Source organism: Phacochoerus africanus, chromosome 16, assembly GCF_016906955.1.
Source record: "Phacochoerus africanus isolate WHEZ1 chromosome 16, ROS_Pafr_v1, whole genome shotgun sequence".
Lineage (NCBI taxonomy): Eukaryota > Metazoa > Chordata > Mammalia > Artiodactyla > Suidae > Phacochoerus > Phacochoerus africanus.
The window spans coordinates 19,189,705-19,212,673 of record NC_062559.1 but is presented as its reverse complement, the minus strand read 5'-3'; the positions used below and the strand labels follow the sequence as shown (position 1 = coordinate 19,212,673).

The 22,969-nt window shown below is 44.7% G+C and overlaps 1 protein-coding gene across 2 annotated transcripts in view; it reads left to right on the top strand.

The window, feature by feature from the left end:
• The first annotated feature begins 304 nt into the window (after positions 1 to 304).
• The window catches only part of STRIP2 (striatin interacting protein 2), a 47,335-nt gene continuing 24,670 nt past the window's right edge, over positions 305 to 22,969 (top strand). Inside the window, exons 1-10 of one of the 2 annotated variants that reach the window (XM_047763503.1) lie at positions 305 to 497; positions 7,983 to 8,052; positions 12,240 to 12,314; positions 13,305 to 13,439; positions 14,967 to 15,087; positions 15,825 to 15,887; positions 16,077 to 16,183; positions 17,143 to 17,270; positions 20,851 to 21,054; positions 22,302 to 22,537. In XM_047763503.1, the coding sequence (XP_047619459.1) occupies positions 363 to 497; positions 7,983 to 8,052; positions 12,240 to 12,314; positions 13,305 to 13,439; positions 14,967 to 15,087; positions 15,825 to 15,887; positions 16,077 to 16,183; positions 17,143 to 17,270; positions 20,851 to 21,054; positions 22,302 to 22,537 (1,274 nt within the window). In that variant the 5' untranslated portion in view covers positions 305 to 362. Of the gene's footprint in view, positions 498 to 7,982; positions 8,053 to 12,239; positions 12,315 to 13,304; positions 13,440 to 14,966; positions 15,088 to 15,818; positions 15,888 to 16,076; positions 16,184 to 17,142; positions 17,271 to 20,850; positions 21,055 to 22,301; positions 22,538 to 22,969 lie in introns of both variants that reach the window. The other variant, XM_047763502.1, reaches the window with a different exon arrangement.

Sequence of the window (22,969 nt, the reverse complement as noted above, 5' to 3'; positions counted from 1 at the left end):
GGAGCGGGTGAGTGCTGAGGAACACCGAGTGAGAACGGAGTTAACCAGCTAAGGCTCAAGGCCCGGAAGGTGGAGGTGGAGCCGAGAGCCGACCCAGGAGTGTCAAACTCCCACACCAGCAATGCTGCAGGACTGGGGAAAAAAGGGGGGGAAAAAAAATCCCTTGAATGAGCCCCCACCTCCTCCAAGTCGCGCACGGAGCGGTCTAACAGCCAATTAAACTGAGGGGCGGGGCTGCGAAGAGGGGGCCTCAACCAATAGCTGTTGAGGGGGCGGGACCTGGCTCCCGGCGCGCGGCGGCTGCGGGGTCGCCCCGGGCAGAGAGCGGCAAGCGGCTGAGCGGAGCCGCTGACAAGAGCTGCATGGAGGACCCTACGGCGCCCGGGGCCGGGAGCCCGCCGGCCGACGGCAACGGCGTTGGCAACGGCAGCGGCAAAGGGAAGCCGGTGGCGCCTAAGGGCCGGGAGGCGTTCAGAAGCCAGCGGCGGGAGTCAGAGGTGAGAGCCCGGAGAGCTTCAGTTGGGGCCGGGAGACTGCCGGTGCGGGAAGCGGCGGCTGAGGTGCTTCGGCCCCGGCCTCCTCCCCTGCGCGCCCCCCCGCTGCCCCTCCCAGGGGGCCCCTGCCGGGTCCGCCGCCGCCTGGACTCCGGTCTCTGCAGTCCTGACCCCTCTCCGCCCGCCTCCTACGCGGGTCTGGGGCTTTCTAGCCCTCTGGCCTCCCCTCTGGGGGCCCGAAGACATAGCGCGATCTCCAGCGTCCCAGATACTTTAAAATATTTACCTACTTAATCGCTGCAGCCCCCTGAAGCGGCAATTCGTATCGCGATTTTCGGAGGAGGGAACGGGCGCGGAGAGGTGAAGTGACTGGCAGGAGCGGTGTGAGGCCCGAGCTCTCCGCAACAGTGAAGAGGGACCAGCATGCGGGCAGCCGCCCTCCCACCCCTAGGTTCCCCGAGCTGATCCTTCCCCTTCCCTCCACCGCCCACCTTGGACTGGCTTTTCACCAACTTCAGGACCCCTCCCCATAGGGGTTCAGGATACACGAGTCAGGTGGGGAGTGCTGGAGGGAGTGGAGGACCAGCCAGGATACAAACCCACAGATAAGAATGTGAATAGTCCCTCTTCTTAAAAGAAATCCTAATTAGGAGGATTTAGCATCACTCCCTCCACCCCCTCATCCAGCCAGTTTCCATCAACTAGGCAAGAGTAGAATTAGATCTGAGCATGGGATCAGGAGAATAGACCACAAAAAGATCTGTAGACATCATCTGGGTTAGGCCTTTCTTTTCCAGAAGTGAGAGACAGAAGTAACTTGCCCAAGATCATACATCTGGCATAGTGACCAGGAGTATCAGGCTTTGAGGTTTTGAATCCCAGCCCTGTCATTTATTGTCTGTGTGACTTTTGGCCAAGTTCCAAACCTCTCTGTGCTCCAGTTTCTTCATCTCTGCAATGAGGTTAACGTTATCTACCTCAGAAAGTTATGATAAACTCAAAAAGAGATAATTAAATGTGAAATATTTTAGTCAGTGCAGCCACAGTGTATGTAGTTGGTTAGTACATAGTAGCTCTTGGTTCTGTAGTTTCATCATCAAGGGACAGAGCTGGGACTAGAAGCCAGGTCTTAGGCATCCCAGTCTGTGGTTTACCATTTGAAAGGTATTTCAGTTCCAAAGGGATTTCATGTACGCTCTCCATTTTGATACAGACAAGTAGGAATCATCCCATTTAAAAAAAAAGAGAGAGAGAGAGAGAGAGAGAGAAATGAAGGATGCAAAAAGACTGGCCCAAAGTCATACCACCTTTCAGAGGTAGAGCTCAGCCCTCTTGTCATGCTAGATCACATCACCTCCCCATGCCTTAGTTCGAATCTGGCTTTTTAGGATACCCTGTGCCTCCTCCCCCATAGAGACATTGATCTTGCTCAAATTATTTCTTTTTTGAGGGGGGAATGAGTCTTTTATTAATTCAACAATTATCGAGTCCTTTCTCTAGGCCCAGCACTGTTTTAGGTGCTAGGGATACAGCAGTAAACCAGAAAAGGTCTTTGCCCCATGGCGCTAACATCTAGTGGGGTTGGAGAGACAATGTGGGAGTGAATGAAATAATTTTGGAATGATATGTTCTATTGGGGGAGAGGGATTCGAACTCCTCTTGAACCAAGGGGCCTTTTTCCTACCTATCAAGTCTTCCTTTAGGAAAGGCTCTGAGAGTACTTTACTCTTGCCATCGAGTTCAGTAGCCAGGACTCAGAGCTTTCCACCTGCACCGCAGTTTACTTCCTGGTTGTCTGCAGCTGCACTTTGCATGCTTGGAAAGGGACAACTGCAGTGCTCTCCGTCTGAGCTCATTGCCTGCCCAAAGGCTGGCTGGAAACACTAGCTTTCCTCCACCTTCCACTGCAGCAGAAGAGCTGCTCTTAGCTGTCAGTACATCCCCTATCTCCACAACACCCAGGTGCCAGACTCCTGGCTCGACCCTCTCAGATAGATGACGATTTGCTTTTCCTTCCCTCCTCCCTTTTGCATTCCTATGGAAGACAATCCTGAGGGAGATGATTTTCTTTCCCCTCTGGGGCGTCTAAAGAATTACTGCAAGAGAATTACTGTTGGCAATTACAAGTCAAGAGAGCCTCCTTGTACATCACCGCGTTTATAGGGGCACTGTTGACCTACTCTCTCCTAGCAGCCTACTGTATGGACATCTTTACCTTAGAGGAAGCTAGAGAATAATTGTTTGCTTAATTAAAAGGTTCTTAACCTAATCAAAGGGTTTCACCTCAGGTCTCTTGGTTCCCAAAGTCCTCGACAAAACTGATTTGTGGCAAAATGAGGAAAATTCAGGGCATTAAGGCGAGTTTTTTCATAAAATGTACTTCTATACATTAAATTTAAAGGGTGTATATAATTTAAAATGATGTTTTTCAAACTGTAGAGGATAACCAGTGAATTGAGACCAACATTTTAATATTTTTATTTTTTACTTTTTTTAGAGCCGCACCTGGACCAAATGGAAGTTCTCAGGCTAGAGGTCAAATCAGAGCTGCAGCTGCCAGTTTACACCACAGGCACAGCAACGCCAGATCTGAACTGTGTCTGCGACCTACACCACAGCTCTTGGCCACACGGGATCCTTAACCCTCTGAGAGAGGCTGGGGATCAAACCTGCATCCTCATGGATCCTAGTTGGGTTTGTTTCCACTGAGCCACAATGGGAACTCTGAGACCAACATTTTTTAGAATAATAAATACTAGTGTGTCACATACAGTAATGGTAAATATTATTTTGTTAAACTTTTGTTCCAGTTTTTTTGTTTTGTTTTGTTTTGTTGAGTTGTTGCTGTTTCTTTTTTTTTGGCATGGCAGCAGCTTGATGCAGGATCTCAGATCCCAGACCAGGGATTGAACCTGAGCTGTGGTGGTGAGAGCACTGAGTTCTAACCACATCTCACCAGAGAACTCCCATTGTTGCAGTTTTCTGTGTGTGTTGGGACATGATGTAGCATTGACTTATATTTTGACTTATGGTTCAAAAGTTCTGAAAAACACTGATTTTAATTTTATTTTTTATCCTAATATTATATCCTTTCCATTTGGAGGGTATTAAACTTTTTTTTAATATAATACATTTTGTTTTTGTTTTCTTTTTTGGCTGCCCTGCTCAGCATATGGAGTTCCCAGGGCAGGGACTGAATCTGAGCTGGAGTTGTTATCTATGCCATAACTGCAGCACCACCTTAACCCTTAACCCACTGTGCTGGGCCAAGGATCATATTCATGTCGCTGCGACTGCGGAGACACCATCGAACCCATTTTGCCACAGCGAGAACTCTCATATTTTTAAAAAGGTTTTTAAAGTCTCTATTTAGCAGAATAAAATGTCAACAACCTCATGTCATTCCCAATGCTACTCCTTTTTTTTCTTGCTGGTCTCTGTAATCCAGAAGTTTGGAACTCTTTGCTATAGTGGATTTAAACATGATTCGCTTTGCTGGCACTGTGGTTTTGGGAAACAATTTGTCATGTACAAAGAGCCATACAAATAGTCATAAGGTGTGATGCATTAATTCCCTTCATAAGAATCTGTTCTTAAGAAAGATCCTAATTGTGAAAAAAAAAAAAAAAAAAAAAAAACCTTGTAAGTGTATTACTGCTTCATGTATATAGTGAAAAAAAATTAAAAATAAATATCCAACAATAGAGAATTGGTTAAGTAAACCAACAGATATCCAGCTATCCACTTAGCTATTTAAAGTGAGTCATAGTAATATGAGAAATGCTTTCATAATATAATATTAAAATTATAAGTAAGTAAAATTCTGAATAACCACCTACAATGGTGCTTTTCCTTTGTTTTTTTCTGGGGCTTTTTGGGTTTTTTTGGGCATACCCACAGTACGCAGAAGTTCCTGGGCCAAGGATCAAATCTGTGCTGTAGCAGTGACAGTGAGGATCCTTAACCCGCTGTGCCACATGGGAACTCCTAAGTGCTTTTCCTATATTAATTCGTTTAGTCCTTACAATGACCCTATTAATTGTCCTCATTTTACAGATGAGAAACATAAGTATGTCATTTTCGAACAACTCCCTGATACCAGTTCAGTTCTGACACTACCTGTAGTTAGCATAGACCCCACAAGCGAAGGGCTCAGTCTTATAAGACTGCCCCCACTTTAGATGCCAGCCATCTGGGGTCCCCAGGCTACCTGCCTGGCCAACTACAGATTCAAGGATTACCATGACTATCCCCCTCAGGTTCAATAAGTTGCTAGAGCAACTCAACTCAAAAAAGTGCTAAGGAGATCCTGCTGAATAGTATTGAGAACTTTGTCTAGATACTCATGTTGCAACAGAAGAAAGGGTGGGGGAAAAAATGTAATTGTAATGTATACATGTAAGGATAACCTGACCCCCTTGCTGTACAGTGGGAAAATAAAAAAATTATTAAAAAAAATGAATAAACCACATACCTAATAAAAAATAAATAAATAAATAAAATAAATAAATCAAGAATGGGAAATAGTAAAAGTATAACAAGATTCTTTAGTGATGGTAAATAATTATAACTGTTGGGATAAAATGGAACATGTTTTGAAAAAATATTAATAGAGTAAAGATTAATAAGTAAAATTATGAAGTTATTTAATAAAGATTGGAAAATTGAGATTGAGAAGAAATTCATTATTCATAGTTCTTGCTTTATCCTCAAGTTTGTTAACAAAGAAATAAAGATTAATATATGAATTTAACAAACATAAAGTCAGGCAACAAGATATAAATGACAGCAAAATGTGTATTATAGGAAAAGATGGGATATGATGGAAGAAAAATATTTACCAAAACCAGAAAACATAAATGAGAAGAAAAAAAGAAAGAATATTGATGATATTTGCATGTTACAAATAGAGAATCCTCATTTTGTTAGTGTCCTTACAACATTTTTAATGGACATGTATTTGTTCACAAAAGACCGTAAATATGTACCAATATGGGGTTGGGGGTGCAGAAATGTACATACCATGTATTTCAACAAAAATGAAAGAAAACTGAAAATTTTTAAAGGAAAATATATCATTGGTTAACATTTAAGAACACTCTCCTGAATTGTGAGAGAACATTAAAAGATAAGTAATTAAAATATTAAAATAGGATGTTATAAATATAATTACATATGTCATAACAAATATTATGTAAATTTTTACCACATTCTGTAAGTTACAAATCTAAAAATTGTATTTGGTGGAAATTAAAAAATTTAAATGTCTTAAATATCAACAATAATAAAAATACTAAATGGTTTACAAACAGAAAAAAAAAAGTGCTATGCTTATTACGATTTTATTTGTAGAGGATACAACTCAGGAACTGCCAATGAAGAGAGGCATAGGACAAGGAATTGCAGTGGGGTAGTGCAGAATTTCCATGCCCTCTCTGGGGCATTACCCTTCTAGTACATTGATGTGCCCAAATGCTTTAGGATTTTTATTTGGAGTTTCATGACCTGGTGGGCATGGTTGGTTAAACCATTGGCTACTTGACTGAACTCAGTCTCCAGCCTCCTCCCTTCCCTGGAAGCCCTCCTTTGAAACTCTCACTGTGAGTAACCTCGTTAGCATAAACTCAGATTTGTTTGACAGGAGCTCCTTAAGAACAACAGACGTTCCTATGGCTCAGGAAATTCCAAAAGTTTTAGGAGCTCTATGCCAGAAAGGGAGGTAAGGAGGCAAGGACCAAATATAATTTTTATAATACAGTGAGGTGCAAAGAGGTTAAGTAATTTGTTCAAGATATGTGTCAGAACATGTGACAAAAGTTGAGATTCAAAAAAAAAATTTTTTTTTTTTTTTTTTGGTTTTTAGGGCCGCACTCACAGCATATGGAGGTTCCCAGGTTAGGGGTCAAATTGGAGCTATAGCTGCCAACCTACGCCACAGCCTCAGCAATGCAGGATCTGAGCCACATCTTCGAGCTACACCACAGTTCACAGCAACACCGGATCCTTAACCCATGAGCGAGGCCAGGGATTGAACCCACACCCTCATGATTCCTAGTGGATTCGTTTCCACTGCACCACAACAGGAACTCCGAGATTCAAAAATTTTTAAATTCATATGTATTATTATATACTGGTAGGAAATACCCCACAATATTTACAGAGGTTGGTGGTAGGATTATATTAAAAATACTTTTAAGGATTTCTCTGATAGCCTAGTGTTTTTAAGGTCCTTGTGTTTTTACTGCTGTGGCTCTGGTCACTGCTGTGGTGCAGGGTCAATTCCTGGCCTGGAACTTCTACATGCTGAGGATGTGGTAAAAAAGAAAAAGAGAGAATATCTATTTCAGATATTTAAGAAAAAAACCTTTTGGAGTTCCCATCGTGGCGCAGTGGTTAACGAATCCGACTAGGAACCATGAGGTTGCAGGTTCGATCCCTGGACTTGCTCAGTGGGTCAAGGATCTGGTGTTGCTGTAAGCTGCAGTATGGGTTGCAGACGCGGCTCGGATCCTGTGTTGCTATGGCTGTGGCGTAGGCCGGTGGCTACAGCTTCGATTAGACCCCTAGCCTGGGAACCTCCATATGCGAGGGAGTGGCCCTAGAAAAGGCAAAAAGACAAAAAAAAAAAAAAAACCTTTTAAAATGGATTATAGGAGTTCCCGTTGTGGCGCAGTGAAAATGAACCCGACTAGGAACCAAGAGGTTGCAGGTTCAATCCCTGGCCTCTCTCAGTGGATTGAGGATCCAGCATTACCGCATCTGGTGTCGGTCTCAGATGCAGCTCGGATCTAGTGTTGCTGTGGCTGTGGCATAGGCTGGCAGCTGTAGCTCTAATTAGACCCCTAGCCTGGGAACCTCCATGTACCATGGGTTCGGCCCTAAAAAGCAAAAATAATAATAATAATAATAATAAATAAATAAATAAATAAATAAAAATTAAATGGATTATAAATTTATACATACAACATTATAGGAATCTAGCATTTAATACAACTTGAAGTTGAAATGCTACTTTATTTGACAGTCCTAAAGTTGTGGAATATTGGAGCTGAAGGACCTCTTTTTATATATGGGAACTATGATCCACAGAATGAGATCATACAAAATCATATAATGTGTTCGTGACAGAGCTCAAGGCAGAATCCAGTTTATTATCTTGTTTTTCTGGAGGTCAGATAAATGTTATTCTGGTATGGGTTTATGTAGATCAGCTATGGGCACAGATTGTAGCTTTCATATCTGTTCATGATTCTGACCCTTTACCCAGAGTTTCTGATTCTGTGTAGGACTCTTCAGGCCAGCTCTACACTGAGCCTCTAATTTTGGCTTGGAGAAGAGTACTTCTTGGATGAAAGGCCCAGGTGGGACTCTCCTAGTTGTCTCCTTGATCTAACTTTGGCCTTCAAGAGAGGAAGACGATGAAATGAGGGTATAATCTCCTTTTGTCAACCCTTTTCCCAAGTTACCACAACGATTTCTTCATTACAGGGCTCTGTGGACTGTCCCACCCTGGAATTTGAATATGGAGATGCAGATGGGCATGCAGCAGAGTTGTCAGGTATGAGAGAGATGGGTCTGTGGAGTGGAAGGATGGCCAGGAGGAGAGGGAAGGTGCCTGTCATCTCCCCTGGCAGCTCGTCTGTTCTCAGTAAGTGGCTGTAGAACAGAGACCCTTCTGCACATTCCCTCTTCTCTCCACCTTCCACTGGTAAATCTCTCTCTGTGCTTTCACATTTCTCTCCGTGGCTATTGCTCCCTTGGCTATGATATTCTCCATTCTTTCATTCTCTTACTCTTTTCTACTCACCCATCTTCTCTTTCGATGTACTCTCAAATCTGCTCTCTCTCCACCTTCTCCCCATTTCTCCTTTCTTTCTCTTCCCATACTTACCCATATCTTCATGTGCCCGCTTCTTTCTGCCACCCTCTCCATCTCTTTGCCAGTCCATCTCTTCTCCCTTTCTCTTCTTCTTCCATCTTGCCCTCTTCTCCCAATACCTGTCCCTTATTGAAATGTCAGCAATGTCAGGAGAAAAACTCCATAGACAACGGGCCAGCTGAACAAGGCTGGACATGTCATCTATATCTATCACAGTGGAGCTCTGCTTGGATGTTTCTGAGCTGGGGCTAAGTGATTCCACTCTTCTTTCAGTGCTGGGCTGCAACTCTCTGTCTGGATTTGTAGCTTAGACTAAATGGCATCTCCTCACATTAAGGGCCTCCATGCTACACGTGCCATGAATGCCAGGTATTAATAAATGAGCTTTGGGTGGAAGTCGTGTGAAAGGTAAATACTATGTCCCATGGAATTGACACTTCAGACATGCTTTTTCAGAGAAAGGAGACAAACACTTTAAAAGACGTTCTTGTGGGTAAGCATAGGGAATAAATTCTATGATGAATGACAGAAATAGAGAACTAAGTTTAATAGCCAACAAAGGATTAGAATCCAGAATATGAATACACAGAGAAATGAACAACCCAATAGCTACAATAGAGAAATGGTCAAAGAATATGAATAGAAATTCACAGAATAGCAAACCATATAGTCAATAAATATATGAAAAGATGTTCAATTACATTAGTAAATGGGGAAAAGCAAATTAAAATGATGAAATATTGGATTTCTCTGGTGGCTCAGCAGGTTAAGGATCCAGCATTGTCACTGCTGTGATACAGGTTCGACCCCTGGCCCAGGAACTTCGGCATCCCTCAGGTGTGGCCAAAAAAAAAAAAAAGATGAGATATTATTCAACAATCATCAGATGCAAAATTTATAAGCCTGGGATTGGTGAGGGCAGAAATAAATGAGTATTTTTTATACAGCGCTTGGCATGAGGGAACAAAGTGTAAAATTAGAAAGTAGTTTGACCATATCTAGCACAGTTGAATTCACACTATTATGAGCCAACAACTCTAGATGTATACTTTAAAGAAATGCTTGGGCCCAAGAAAACACAAAGATGTGAACAATTGAAACAGATTAGTGGAGGAATGGGTAAACTGTGTATATCAACATATTAAGCTACTATATAGTCATTAAAATAATTGATCTATATCAATAGCTTCAATATCAATATTAAAAACATAATGTTGGGGGGAAAGAAACAGTGACAAAATAATTTATACATGCATCAAAAAACTGCATAGGAGTTCCCATCCTGGCTCAGCGGAAACAAATCTGACTAGCATCCATGAGGATGAAGGTTCGATCCCTGGCCTTGCTCAGTTGGTTAAGGATCCACCATTGCCTTGCGCTGTGGTATAGGTTGCAGACATGGCTTGGATCTGGTGTTGCTGTGGCTGTGGTGTGGGCCAGTGCGTATAGCTCCGATTTGACCCCTAGCCTGGAAACCTCCATATGCCGCAGGTGCAGCCAAAAAAAAAAAAAAAACCTGCATAAACACACAAATCTAAAAGATGTTTTTAGGAGTCCTCTTATGGGGCAGCAGGTTAAGGACCTGGTGTTGTCTCTGCAGTGGCATCGGTTTGAACCCCAGCCTGGTGGTGTGAGTTAAGGATCCGTGTTGCTGCAGCTATGGTATAGATCACAGCTAGGGTTCAGATTCCATCCCTACTTTAGAACTGCCATATGCCACCAATGCAGCCAAAAAATAAATAAATGAATCAATAAAAATAAAAGCTATTTAGTGTCAGTTAAGTGAATGGATGTGTTTATCACACTGTTTTTCATGTAAAACTGGAAAAAAACAATATTTGAACTTACCTGGTGGCTCAGAGGGTTAAGGATCTGGCATTGTCACTGCTGTGGCTCAGGTCACTGCTGTGGCGCAAGTTTGATCCCTGGCCCCCAAATTTCCAGATGCTGTAGACATGTCCAAAAAAGAAAAAAGAAACTTTTTTTTGGTCTTTTAGGGCCGCATCTGTGGCATATGGAGGTTCCCAGCCTAGGGGCTGGAGCTGTAGCCGCTGGCCTACACACAGTCACAGCAACGCCAGATCTGAGCCACGTCTGCAACCTACACCACAGCCTCGGCAACGCTGGATCCTTAACCCACTGAGCCACGACAGGAACTCCCCAGAAAAAGAAACTATTGAAAGACGTAATAAAAATTCTTCTAAGAAAAAATAATTTATACAATATGGTACTGCTTGGATAAACACTTTTAAAACAGAACAATGTATATTGTTTACAGGCACGTACAAAAGTACTAAAAGCATAAAATCGGCATGTGAAGCATGCACACCAATTTAATCATAATTCCCTCTAGAGCGGGGAGTAAGATAGACTGGGGAGGAAGAAGGGACTTTAGCTGTCTGAAGCAAATGTGACAGCTGTTGACATTTGTTTAATCTGGGTGGAAGATAGACACAGTGTCTATGTATTCTATATTTACCTGTAGTATATGAAAGTTCATTATCTAAAATTTAAAAAGAAGATAAAAACAAAGTTCAGTACCTAAGCGCTTTGCTCACTATTTTTGACTGGAATTGTGCTCTACTCAAAAAATAGGAGTTCCCGTTGCAGCTCAGCAGGTTAAAACCTGACATAGTGCTGTGAGGACACAGGTTCTATCCCTGTCCTCACTCATTAGATTAAGGACCTGGCATTGCCAAAAGCTATGGTGTAGGTCACCATGTGGCTCAGATCTAGCATTGCTGTGCCTGCGGTGTAGGCCGGCAGCTGCAGCTCTGATTTGACCCGTAGCCTGGGACCTTCCATGTGCTGTGAGTGTGGCCCTAAAAAGAAAAAAAAATACACACACATATACACATATACGATACCCACTAATGACTGAAGAATTGAGGAATCAGAGCTGGGATTTGCATGTGGTCACTCCAGGATTCTGAAACTCAGGACTCAAAAGTCCTGGCTCTCAAACAAGCTGTTTCTTAACTGTCAGGCACCTGGCTGGAATGTAAGTGAATTTCTGTTGCTTTTTAAATTATCTGTGACCGTTAAATTTCCAGCAAGAGTCTTAGCTGAGGAACAGAGTTTTGAGGAAGTCTTTCTCTCACCTATTGACTTGATGACTTCACTTTTCCATCTCCTTAAGATGACAGTACCGGTATAATGCTGCGGAGTGTGTGTGCATAAGAAAGGGCATTTTTATTTCTCATAAGCTCTCTACATTTTGCGTTGAGAGTGCTGTCAGTGAGGGTAGATTTTCCTGGGCACAGGCAGCCTGTCAGCAGTCAAAGCTACTTCTACATGGTTTGATGCTGCCCCTGCCTGGGTGGCCGTGAGCAGGAACCTAAACTTCTATAACCTTCAAGGAAACTTATCAGGGAGAAAATGAACTGGCTCCAGCCCCAAAGAGCCATCTAATACATGCTCTCCAGCCCTCACCCTGGCTCCTTGAATGGCACAAGGAGCTTGTCTCTAAATTTCACGAGTTGTGTTGCCCTCCTTTTTCCCTGGAGACAGGATAGTGCCAGTCTGAGCTGACAAGCAGAAAGGGCTGCAGCCCTCAGAAACAGGAGTGATGACATTAAGCCCTCTCTATTCCAACCCTCCTCCTGGCCCTCACCAAATATCGAAGCCTGCCTTCTCTGCCAGAGCAGCCAACTGGCAGGAGGAGGACAGGTTTGATGGTTTAATCACCCAGGGACACAAAGGCCTATTTTTAACTGCTCCAAAAAGGAGGAAGCTGGCTCTGGATTGAATTGGACACAGGAATGTGTTGGAAGCTTTAGTTCTTTCATGCCTCTTTCTGTCCCCCAGGCCCCTTCTATAAGGATCTGCTAAATGTTTGTGACTCTGTCCTATCTCTCCTGCCGCAGAACTGTATAGCTACACTGAAAACCCGGAATTCACCACTAACAGGAGGTGCTTTGAAGAAGATTTCAAGACCCAAGGTGATTGCAGATCTGTATTCATAGAGCTCTGCTCTTCCCCTCCATGATATCCCAGCTTAATCCAGAAAAAGCTTAAAGTATGATCCTTCTTCATCCTCTCCATAACCATATAACTTTATCCCTTCTTGTGTGCGGAACACAAAATTCCCTGTATCTCAAGTGGAGAGGTCACAGCATGGAAGCAAGAGAAGCCTGAGCTGGGTCCCTTTCCCTGACGTCAAGGATCTAAGAGAGCAGAGGGATGGGGGGCTGGGGGCTGGACTGGTGCCCTGCTGCCTATCACCCTGTGCCCAGCCTAGTCCTTGAACCTCAGTGTTCAACCCCTCTCTTCAACTCTGCCCCATTCCAAATAGCATCTAGTAATAATTTCATATGCCCACACTGCGATCCCCTCAGGCTTCCATTTCCTTACTTAGCGGCAATTCAATTTTCAACTCAAAAAATGCATGGTGAGTACCTCTTTTGTGCCAGAGATGCAGGAGGCAAGGATGATGATGAATTTACAGAGATCATAGTCAGATAGTTTAGGGGAGATGTGTAGGTCACAAAACTAGCTGAGGCCAGGGGGCAAATGGGAAGTGTTGTTAGAGGGAAAAAAGTACAAAATATCTTGGGGGACAGAGCTTCTGGCTAGAGCATTAGTAGGAAAGAGGTAATTTTGTCTTGAAACTGTAATGATGAATAGGAATTGGATAAATAGGGAAACAGGGAACTCCTTGAGGAAAGGCAGAGAGATAGGACAGCATAGGCTGGGCTGGAGGTTAGGGAGATGGAGGGGTTGTGGAGGAAGATGAAGCTATAGAGTGGGTTCGGGCCAGAACATTTGGGTTTTTTCCTTTTTTACCCCTTATTCTTTCTCAGCTAAATAAGGAAGGATTTTAAGAAAAGAATGTGTTGGGGGCTAAGGTCAAAGGTGGATGTGCTATCAGGAGCCTTTCCAGGAAGGGAGGCAACAGCTGATACTAGATCTGTATGGCCTTCTGTCCCCAGTGCAGGGTAAAGAGTGGCTGGAGTTGGAGGAAGATGCCCAGAAGGCCTATGTGATGGGGCTCCTGGACCGCCTGGAGGTGGTCAGTAGGGAGCGGCGACTAAAGGTGGCCCGGGCTGTTCTCTACCTGGCCCAAGGTGAGTAGCCACCTTTTCCAAGTTGAGAAGGGTGGAGACTAGGGAGAGAAATGGTGTTATCAGGACTAGGATGAGGCAAGCCATGCTGGGAAAACAAGGTCCCTGCCTTTCAAAGACAGATCTTGTCATGTGCTAGGAGTTAGCTTGTGCTTGTGTGGAAGATGAGGAGATGGTGGTAGGCACTGTTCTGCATCCTTTCGGATTGGCAGTTATCTTTCCAGGCATGCCAGGATTTATTATAGTGTTCATTTTCCGCCTTGACCTGGGCTGTAATCGTGTGTGGAAACTAGCAAGAGGTCAGTGTAGCCAGAGCTGACAGTTTGCTACCAGCTGAGCGTGGAGGCTTCTTTCATCAGCTGTGGCCTGGCTCTGACACTGAGGGGAGGCAGGGTGGGCGTCACAAATTTACACATGGACTCTGCATTGTTTTTCATTGGCATTTAGAAGATTCAAGCCAGCATAGCTGCAGGAATGGATGCTGTAATTTGGAGATGCTCAGAACTCAGTGAGATTAACTGAGGAAAGTTTCCTGGAAGCGACCTGTTAGCCAGATGTTGGAAGATAAATGAGGTAGCCTAGCTGGAGTAGTAAGCCCTGAGATCATAAATAAGAGGACTATTGGCAGAACCAGCTAGCTGGGAGCTAAAAGACTAAAAGAGGAGTTCCCAAAGTGGCTCAGCAGTTGAAAAATCCGACCAGCATCCATGAAGACGAGGGTTCGATTCCTGGCCTCTCTCAGTGGGTTAAGGATCCGGAATTGTGAGCTGTGGTGTAGGACACAGATGCGGCTAGGATCCCATGTTGCTATGGCTGTGGTGTAGGCGGGCAACCATAGCTCCGATTGGACCCCTAGCCTGGGAACCTCCATATGCTGTGGGTGCAGCCCTTAAAAAAGAAAAAAAAATGTAAAAGAAACTCATAAGTGGAGAGGAAGGAAGGTGAACATCTGGTGAAGGGAAGACTGTAGCAAACAAGGAAGTGCCCAACCAGGTTTCCAGGTCTGGTGCACTGGCCAACTTCTAGCTGCCAGCACCTGTAGCTTTTTGCCTGAGGGCTTTCTGTGCCCCCCTAATCCAGCAGCACTCATCAGTGGCTGCCAGCAGTTCGTGGATGAATAGCCCAACTACCTCACCCCTCTTGGGTGGGATGATTCTGAGTCATGTGTTTTACACTGTTTTCCAGAGCTTTCCCCCACTTGGGATGGAGCTCCTGGCTGCCTTCTCTTCCCTAGCTCATTTCCCCACTTCTCTGCTGATGGCTCCTGGGATCAGCTCCCAAATAAACTACTTGCACTTGAATCCTTATCTCTGGATCTGCTTCTCAGGGAACCTGAACTTAAGACAGGCTTGTGATGACCACATTGGACCTAACCCTGGAGACTGCTGCTCCTCTCCCCTGCCTCATTCCAGGAAGTTCTGGGGGCCCTTGTCCTCCCTTTGGCAGCCTAGTGTTAAGATCATGGGGCAGGGGGAAAGAACTGGGATAACCCCTCCTCCTCAACCCCTGTGGCACTGTCTGGTCCTTTAGGCACTTTTGGGGAATGTGATTCAGAGGTCGATGTGCTACACTGGTCCAGGTACAACTGCTTCCTGCTCTATCAGATGGGGACCTTCTCGACCTTCCTGGAGCTGCTCCACATGGAAATAGAGTGAGAGCCTGAGGGGAGGGCTGGCAGCCCCCTTCCCTGAAGGGTGCCTTATCTCCCATACTGGTTCCCTCCCTATAGAGACCTCTGTGGAAGCTCACTGACAGTTCCCCTCCATCCAGCCATGCTCAAAGGATATTCTGTCCTCTTCCCTGAGCTTCAGCCCTGCTTACAGCTTCAATTCTGGGCTTCACGGGCCTATCCTGGATTGCTTTTTTATCCAAACGTCTTCTCACCTCAGCCTAACTCTGGAATCCATGAAGGAATCTTCCATATGAGAACATGACCCAAGAGGGACAGGAGCAACTCCTGTTACCGTGCCCAATTCTTTCCCTCGTGGGCTGTAGCTCTGGAGGTGGCCTTATCTGCTGCTGCCACCATAGTGACCCTTCATTTTGTGCATGTCTATTACCTAGGAGTTTGAGGTGGGTGAAATCTGTTTATTTTTCACCAAGTGTTGCTTAGCATCTATTTTGCATCCAGCACTACTAGACAGCACAGGGATTGTGAGAGGACTGAATGTCAGAGACCCTGTCCTCGCTGGTCTTCACCACATGGAAGGGTTCACTGAGGTAGCAGAAGTATTCCATGGACTCCTTTACTTTAGACCAATTTCTTTATAGCTGCATAGCCAGGGAATGACAGGTACTCATGTTTGTGTATACGATAAATGTGGAACACAGGGAGTAAAGAGGCCTTGTGGGTTCCCGTTTTCTCCCTCGTCCCTGTGGCAGCAACAGCCAGGCCTGCAGCAGTGCTCTTCGGAAACCAGCCATCTCCATTGCCGACAGCACAGAGCTCCGGTGAGTGGGGCCGGCTGTGGGCCTGGAACAGGGATGGCGTGGTTAGCAAGGGTTACCTTTGCCCAAATTTCACACCCACTCAGACCACTAGAAGTTGCTAATTCCACTGGGTTGGGCCCCCACAGAGACCACCCCGAGGCAGGTTGGGAACTGCCTTGGGAACCTGTTGTGACTCTTCTGTAACCCCAGGGTGCTGCTGAGTGTCATGTACCTAATGGTGGAAAATATCCGCCTGGAGCGCGAGACAGACTCCTGCGGGTGGAGGACCGCCCGGGAGACCTTCCGCACAGAATTGAGTAAGTGGCACGTGAGGTGCTTGTGGTGGAGGGGAAGCATAGCATCTGCTTAGGAGAGACACAGCTTTTTTTCTTCTTCTTCCTTTTTTTTTTTTTAAGAATTTAAATCCCAAAGTTCCCGCTGTGGTGCAATGGGTTAAGGATCTGGCTTTGCCACAGCTGTGGCATAGGTTGCAGCTCTGATTTAGATTCAGTCCCTGGCCTAGGAACTCCCAAAAAAAAGGATAAAAAAAGAGAATTAACATCCCTTCTTTTAGGACAGGGATACTTTGTGGCTAGCATGAGGGCCTGACTTGATTGCCCTGTGTCTATGAGCTAGGACCAGTCATATGTCTTCCCTGTGCCTTGGTTTTCTGGGTTATAAATGGGAATAGTCATCCCTCTCCCATTCCATCATCAGTCCCACATGAAAAAAAATGAGTTAATGGAGTTCCCTGGTGGCTCAGCTGGTTAAGGAAGTGGCATTTTCACTGCTGTGGCATGGATTTGATCCCTGGCCTGAGAATTTCCACATGCCATAGGCATGGCCAAAAAAAAAAAAAAGAGTTGACTTACCTTGAAAATATAAGTTGGTGTTGTCATCAGACAGGGATAAGATATGAAGACCTGCAGGATTTTTAAAAATAAATTCATCGATGTGGGAAAATGAGTTGTGATCTACAAAATGCACTGAGCCCTTCAGCCAGAAAGCAGCAACTTTATTATTGATACTTCTAGTTTGACATGCACCCTCAAGCTTTGGGAACTATGCCATTTTAGCGCCATGGCCTCCCCTAGCCTGCCCATTAGGGGACTCTTTCTGGGGGCTCTCTAAGCCTCCTTCTAAGGAGCAGGTACTCATATTCTTTGGGGGAGGTGAGTGCCTTCCTCCGTGTGTCCAGAAACAGTATTACAGGGACTGGGTTTCAGCTGCCTCATCCTCACTTTCTCTCTTGCCTCTCTCCACACCCCCACCCCAGGCTTCTCCATGCATAATGAGGAGCCTTTTGCCCTTCTGCTTTTCTCCATGGTTACCAAGTTCTGCAGTGGCCTGGCTCCCCACTTCCCCATAAAGAAGGTCCTGCTTCTGCTCTGGAAAGTAGTTATGGTGAGTGGATGACTCTCCCTCTCGCCTCTCATCAGATCAGCAGTGCCCTCTGTCACCTCAGTTGCTTCTCTGATTCCAGGAAGCTGGAGCTAGGCAGAACAGGGCAGCTGTTAGCTAGTGGAGGGGCAATAATGCTGTCCTAGAGAAATCAGGTGTTACCTGTTTCTGCTGGACTTATGGGAGGTGCCACTTTTTTTTTTTTATTTAATGATTTTTTTTCCATTATAGCTGATTTACAGTGTTCTGTCAATTTTTTACTGTACAGTGAGGCGACCCAGTCACACATATGTATATACATTCTTTTTTCTCACAGTATCATGCTCCATCATAAGTGACTAGATATATTCCCAGCAGGATCTCATTGCTTAACCATTCCAAAGGCAATAGTTTGCATCTATTAACCCCAAGCTCCCAGTCCATCCCACTCCCTCCCCCTCCCCCTTGGCAACCACAAGTCTGATCTCCATGTCCATGATTTTCTTTTCTGTAGAAAGGTTCATTTGTGCCATGTATTGGGTTCCAGATATAAGTGATATTATATAGTATTTGTCTTTCTCTTTATGACTTACTTCACTTAGTATGAAAGTATCTAGTTCTATCCATGTTGCTGCAAATGGCATTATTTTGTTCTTTTTTATGGCTGAGTTGTATTCCATTGTGTATATATACAACGTCTTCTTAATCCATTCATCTGTCGATGGACATCTAGGTCGTTTCCGTGTCTTGGCTATCACAAATAATGCTGCAGTGAACACATGGGTGCATGTGTCTTTTTCAAGGAAAGTTTTGTCTGGGTATATGCCCAAGAGTAGGATTGCTGGGTCATATGGTAGTTCTATATATAGTTTTTCTAAGCTACCTCCATAGTGTTTTCCACAGTGGTTGTACCAGCTTACATTCCCACCAACAGTGCAGGAGGGTTCCCTTTTTTCCACACCCCCTCCAGCATTTGTTATCTGTGGACTTATTAATAATGGCCATTCTGATGGGTGTGAGGTGGTACCTCATAGTAGTTTTGATTTGCATTTCTCTAATGATCAGTGATGTTGAGCATTTTTTCATGTGCTTGTTGGTCATCTGTATATCTTCTTTGGAGAAATGTCTATTCAGGTCTTTTGCCCATTTTTCCACTGGATTGTTGGCTTTTTTTTTTTTTTTTGCTATTGAGTTGTATAAGTTGTTTGTATATTTTAGAGATTAAGCCCTGTCACTTGTATCATTTGAAAGTATTTTCCCCCATTCTGTAGGTTGTCTTTTTGGTTTCCTTTGCTGTGCAAAAGCTTGTCAGTTTGATTAGGTCCCATTGGTTTATTTCTGCTTTTATTTCTGTTGCCTTTGGAGACTGACCTGAGAAAACATTTGTAAGATTGATGTCAGAGAATGTTTTGCCTATGTTCTCTTTTAGGAGTTTGACAGTGTCTTGTGTTACATTGAGTCATGGCTCAGCAGTTAATGAACGCGACTAGCATGCATGAGGACACGGGTTCGATCCCTGGCCTCGCTCAGTGGGTTAAGGATCTGGTGAGCTGTGGTGAAGGTCGCATACACAGCTCTGATCCTGTGTTGCTGTGGCTCTGGCGTAGGCTGGTGGCTATAGCTCTGATTGGACCCTTAGGCTGGGAACTTCCATATGCCATGGGTGTGGCCCTAAAAAGACAAGAAAAGACAGCAACAACAAAAAGCCTTTAAGCCATTTTGAGTTTACTTTTGTGCACGGTGTAAGGATGTGTTCCAGTTTCATTGAGTTACATGTGGCTGTACAGTTTTCCCAGCACCACTTGCTAAAAAGACTATCTTTTTCCCATTTTATATTCTTGCCTCCTTTATCAAAGATTGACTGTAGGTGTCTGGGTTTATTTCTGGGTTCTGTATTCTATTCCTTTGGTCTGTATGTCTGTTTTGGTACCAGCACCACACTGTCTTGATTACTATGGCTTTGTAATATTGCCTGAAGTCTGGGAGAGGTATGCCTCCTGCTTGGTATTTGTTTCTCAGGATTGCTTTGGCAATTCTGGGTCTTTTATGGTTCCATATAAATTTTTGTATTGTTTGTTCTAGTTCTGTGAAAAATGTCATGGGTAATTGGATAGGGATTGCATTGAATCTGTAGATTGCTTTGGGTAGTATGGACATTTTTACAATAATTTTTCCAACCCAGGAGCATGGAATATCTTTCCATTTCACTGAATCCTCTTTATTTCTTGGATTACTGTTGTGTAGTTCTCAGCATATGTCTTTTACCTCCTTGGTCAGGTTTATCCCCAGGTATTTGATTTTTTTGGGTGCAGTTTTAATAGGTATTGTATTTTTGTATTCCTTTTCTACTATTTCATTGTTAGTATACAGAAATGCGATTGATTTCTGAATGTTAATCTTATATCCTGCTACTTTGTTGAGTTTGTTGATCAGTTCTAGTAGTTTTGGGGTTGAGTCCACAGGATTTTCCATATATAGTGTCATGTCATCTGCATACAGTGACAATTTCACCTCTTCTCTTTCAATTTGGATACCTTTTATTTCTTTTGTTTGTCTGATTGCTGTGGCTAGTTCTTCCAGTACTATGTTGAGTAAAAGTAGTGAGAATAGGCATCCTTGTCTTGTTCCAGATTTTAGCAGGAAGACTTTCAGGAAGTGCCACTTTTTAAGTTGAGGTGTCACTGCACTTTCCCCTGATAGAGCTGATGTGTCGTAGAAAGAAAACTGGACAAGAGTTGGGAGGTCTGGCCTCCCACTGATACTGAGGAACCTCGGGCAACTCTCTGTGCCTCAGTTTCTCTAGCTATAAAATGTAGGATTTAGGGAGTTCCCACTGTGGCTCGGCAGTAATGCACCCGACTAGTATCTCTGAGGATGTGGGTTCAATCCCTGGCCTCACTCAGTGGGTTAAGGATCCAGCATTGCCATGAGCTGTGGTGTAGGTTGCAGATGAGATTTGGATCTGAAGTTGCTGTGGCTGTGGTGTAGGATTGCAGCTGCAGCTCTGATCGACCCTGAGCCTGGGAACCTCCATATGCCACAGGTGTGGCCCTAAAAAGCAAACAAAAAGTAGGATTTAGTGCCTTCCCTCCCTCCAGTTAAATAGAGAATTTGCTTTAAAAAGTCCTCATTAGTGTGTGGTGGCAGTTTTGTTACTAATTATTCAACCCCATCCTTCATCTCTGGCCTCCACCCCACAGGACTGGCTTAACAACACATAGAGGCACTGCCTGTTAACTATATGACTACAGAGGAAATTGACTGACTCTGGGGGTTATATATGTGTCTGCATGTGCTCCTTAAAAAGGGTTGCAGTTTCCTGGAGTCCCCCAGTCGTCCCGCTCCTAGTTTCTGGTTATGTTTCCAGCGTAGGTCAGTAAATAATGCTTTATCCTGACCTCTGAGCTCTGAGGGATAGTAACCACCTCTGAGACGGGATAATACCACATTTTTTGCCTCTTCCTATCTTATCTCTTCCTAATTAAGGAGAAAGAGTGAGGGGACTGGAGGTTGTGGCTCCTCTTCTCCATCCATGCTTCCTTGACCTTGCTTTCTCTGACTTCCCTTCCTTCTCTTCTCTGCCCCTTTCCTGTTTACCCCTTAGTTTACTCTTGGTGGATTTGAGCATCTGCAAGCTCTCAAAGTACAGAAGCGGGCAGAACTGGGCCTGCCTCCACTGGCTGAGGACAGTATCCAGGTGGTGAAGAGCATGCGTGCTGCATCCCCGCCCTCTTACACTCTCGACCTGGGGGAGTCTCAGCTGGCACCACCACCCTCCAAACTGCGAGGTCGCCGTGGTTCTCGAAGGGTATGAATTAAAGTAGACAGTAGGGTTGTGACACTGGCTGGCCAAAAATCAAGATTCTAAGCAAGCAGTGCTGGATGTAGTAGAAAAGAGCAGTAAATGATACATAACCTGCCCCTATTTGCTCTGAGACCAACCTGAAACCTTACTCTGGTCTCTATTCCCCAGCCCTGACAGGTTCCTGGGCTATCAAGATGTAATACTGTGATAGCACACCATAGATTCACGTCTTGCTACAGGGTCATTGGCCTGGACCTCAGGGCCTGGAGTTCCCTAGCATCCTGAACAGCAGTTAGGGTATAATCCTGGGCATAGGTACCTGAGTGTGGGTGAGGCGCTTTATCATTTTCTCAGTAGCAAGAAGATTTACTCTGAGCCAGACATGCTCTTTTCTGGCCTTGAAACCAGAGGCTTACATTTTCAAGATGACTGGTTAGGGTTCTAGATATAATGTGCATCTCTGGAAAAGTCACAGTGACAAGTTGCTCTGAGACCTGATTGTGCTCTGATGAATTCACTTGCCTGATCTACCTGAGTTCACCAGCTACCAGTGACAGGCCCAGACAGTCAGACTCAGTAATCTAGTCTATATTATCTGCAATGTGATTTTTTTTAACCTTTATTTTTTGTTTTATAAAGTAGAGCTTACTCATTGTAAAAAATTTAGAACAAATATAAAAATGTGAAGAAGGGAGAAAAAAAAAAGTCACCCACAATCTTAACAACCAGAGGCAGTCACTGTTTACTTTTTGGCCTATTTCTGTCCAATCTTTTTTTCTCTGTGAAAAGATTTAAAATTCCAAACTTGCTTCCCTCTGCCTAGCAGCAAGCTTCTGTCCTCCTCTTCCTCAGTCAGCCAGCTGGTGTGTGCTTACAGAAGGCAAACTAATTGAATGTTCACCTAAGTAGAGCATAATTAGGAAGGAAAGTACTGGCAAAAAAAAAAAAAAAAAAAAGATATCAGTGCTTTCTGAAAGCTAAGTAACTGTGACTTTGAGATTATCCATGCTCTGTTTCCCAGCCATTGGTGTGGTTGCCTGAGAGCTGCTTGTCCTGGAATTGGGCCTGGTGGGGACAGTAGGGTTGCAATGAGAAGGGAATGTTGTCACTAGAGGTGGGTTCTTACTCCATGTTCCCTGAAGTCTAGCAGCCTGTGGAGGGGGTGGTCTCAGACAAGGATGTCCAGGTGAGATCTCTGTACACCTTCCCTCTCTCCTTCTGCCCTTCCTCGCCCTCCTGCCCCACCCCAGCAACTCCTTACTAAGCAGGACAGCTTGGACATCTACAATGAAAGAGATCTCTTTAAGACTGAGGAACCAGCCACAGAAGAGGAAGAGGAGTCTGCCGGTGATGGAGAACGAACCTTGGATGGAGAGTTAGACTTGCTAGAGCAGGACCCTCTAGTACCACCTCCACCTTCACAGGCACCCCTCTCTGCTGAGCGGGTGACCTTTCCCAAGGGTCTACCCTGGGCCCCAAAGGTCAGGTAAGTTTGATATCACCAGGGACCCTGAGCTTTGGGGTGTCAGCAGCTGAAGGCCCAGGGTGGAGTCAAGGCTCAATAACCTGGCTGGGGAGTTCCTGTTGTGGCTCAGTGGTTAATGAATCCGACTAGGAACCATGAGGTTGCAGGTTCGATCCCTGGCCTCGCTCAGTGGGTTAAGGATCTGGCGTTGCCGTGAGCTGTGGTGTAGGTTGCAGACGTGGCTCGGTTCCCGCATTGCTGTGGCTCTGGCGAAGGCCGGCGGCTACAGCTCTGATTAGATCCCTAGCCTGGGAACTTCCATGTGCCACAGGAGCAGCCCTAGAAAAGGCAAAAAGGCAAAAAGGCAAAAAAAAAAAAAAAGCTGGCTGGGAATCAGAACTCCTGGGTTTCAAGTTCCTTCTGTTGGTTGCTGCCTTCCCCTACTGTTCTAGT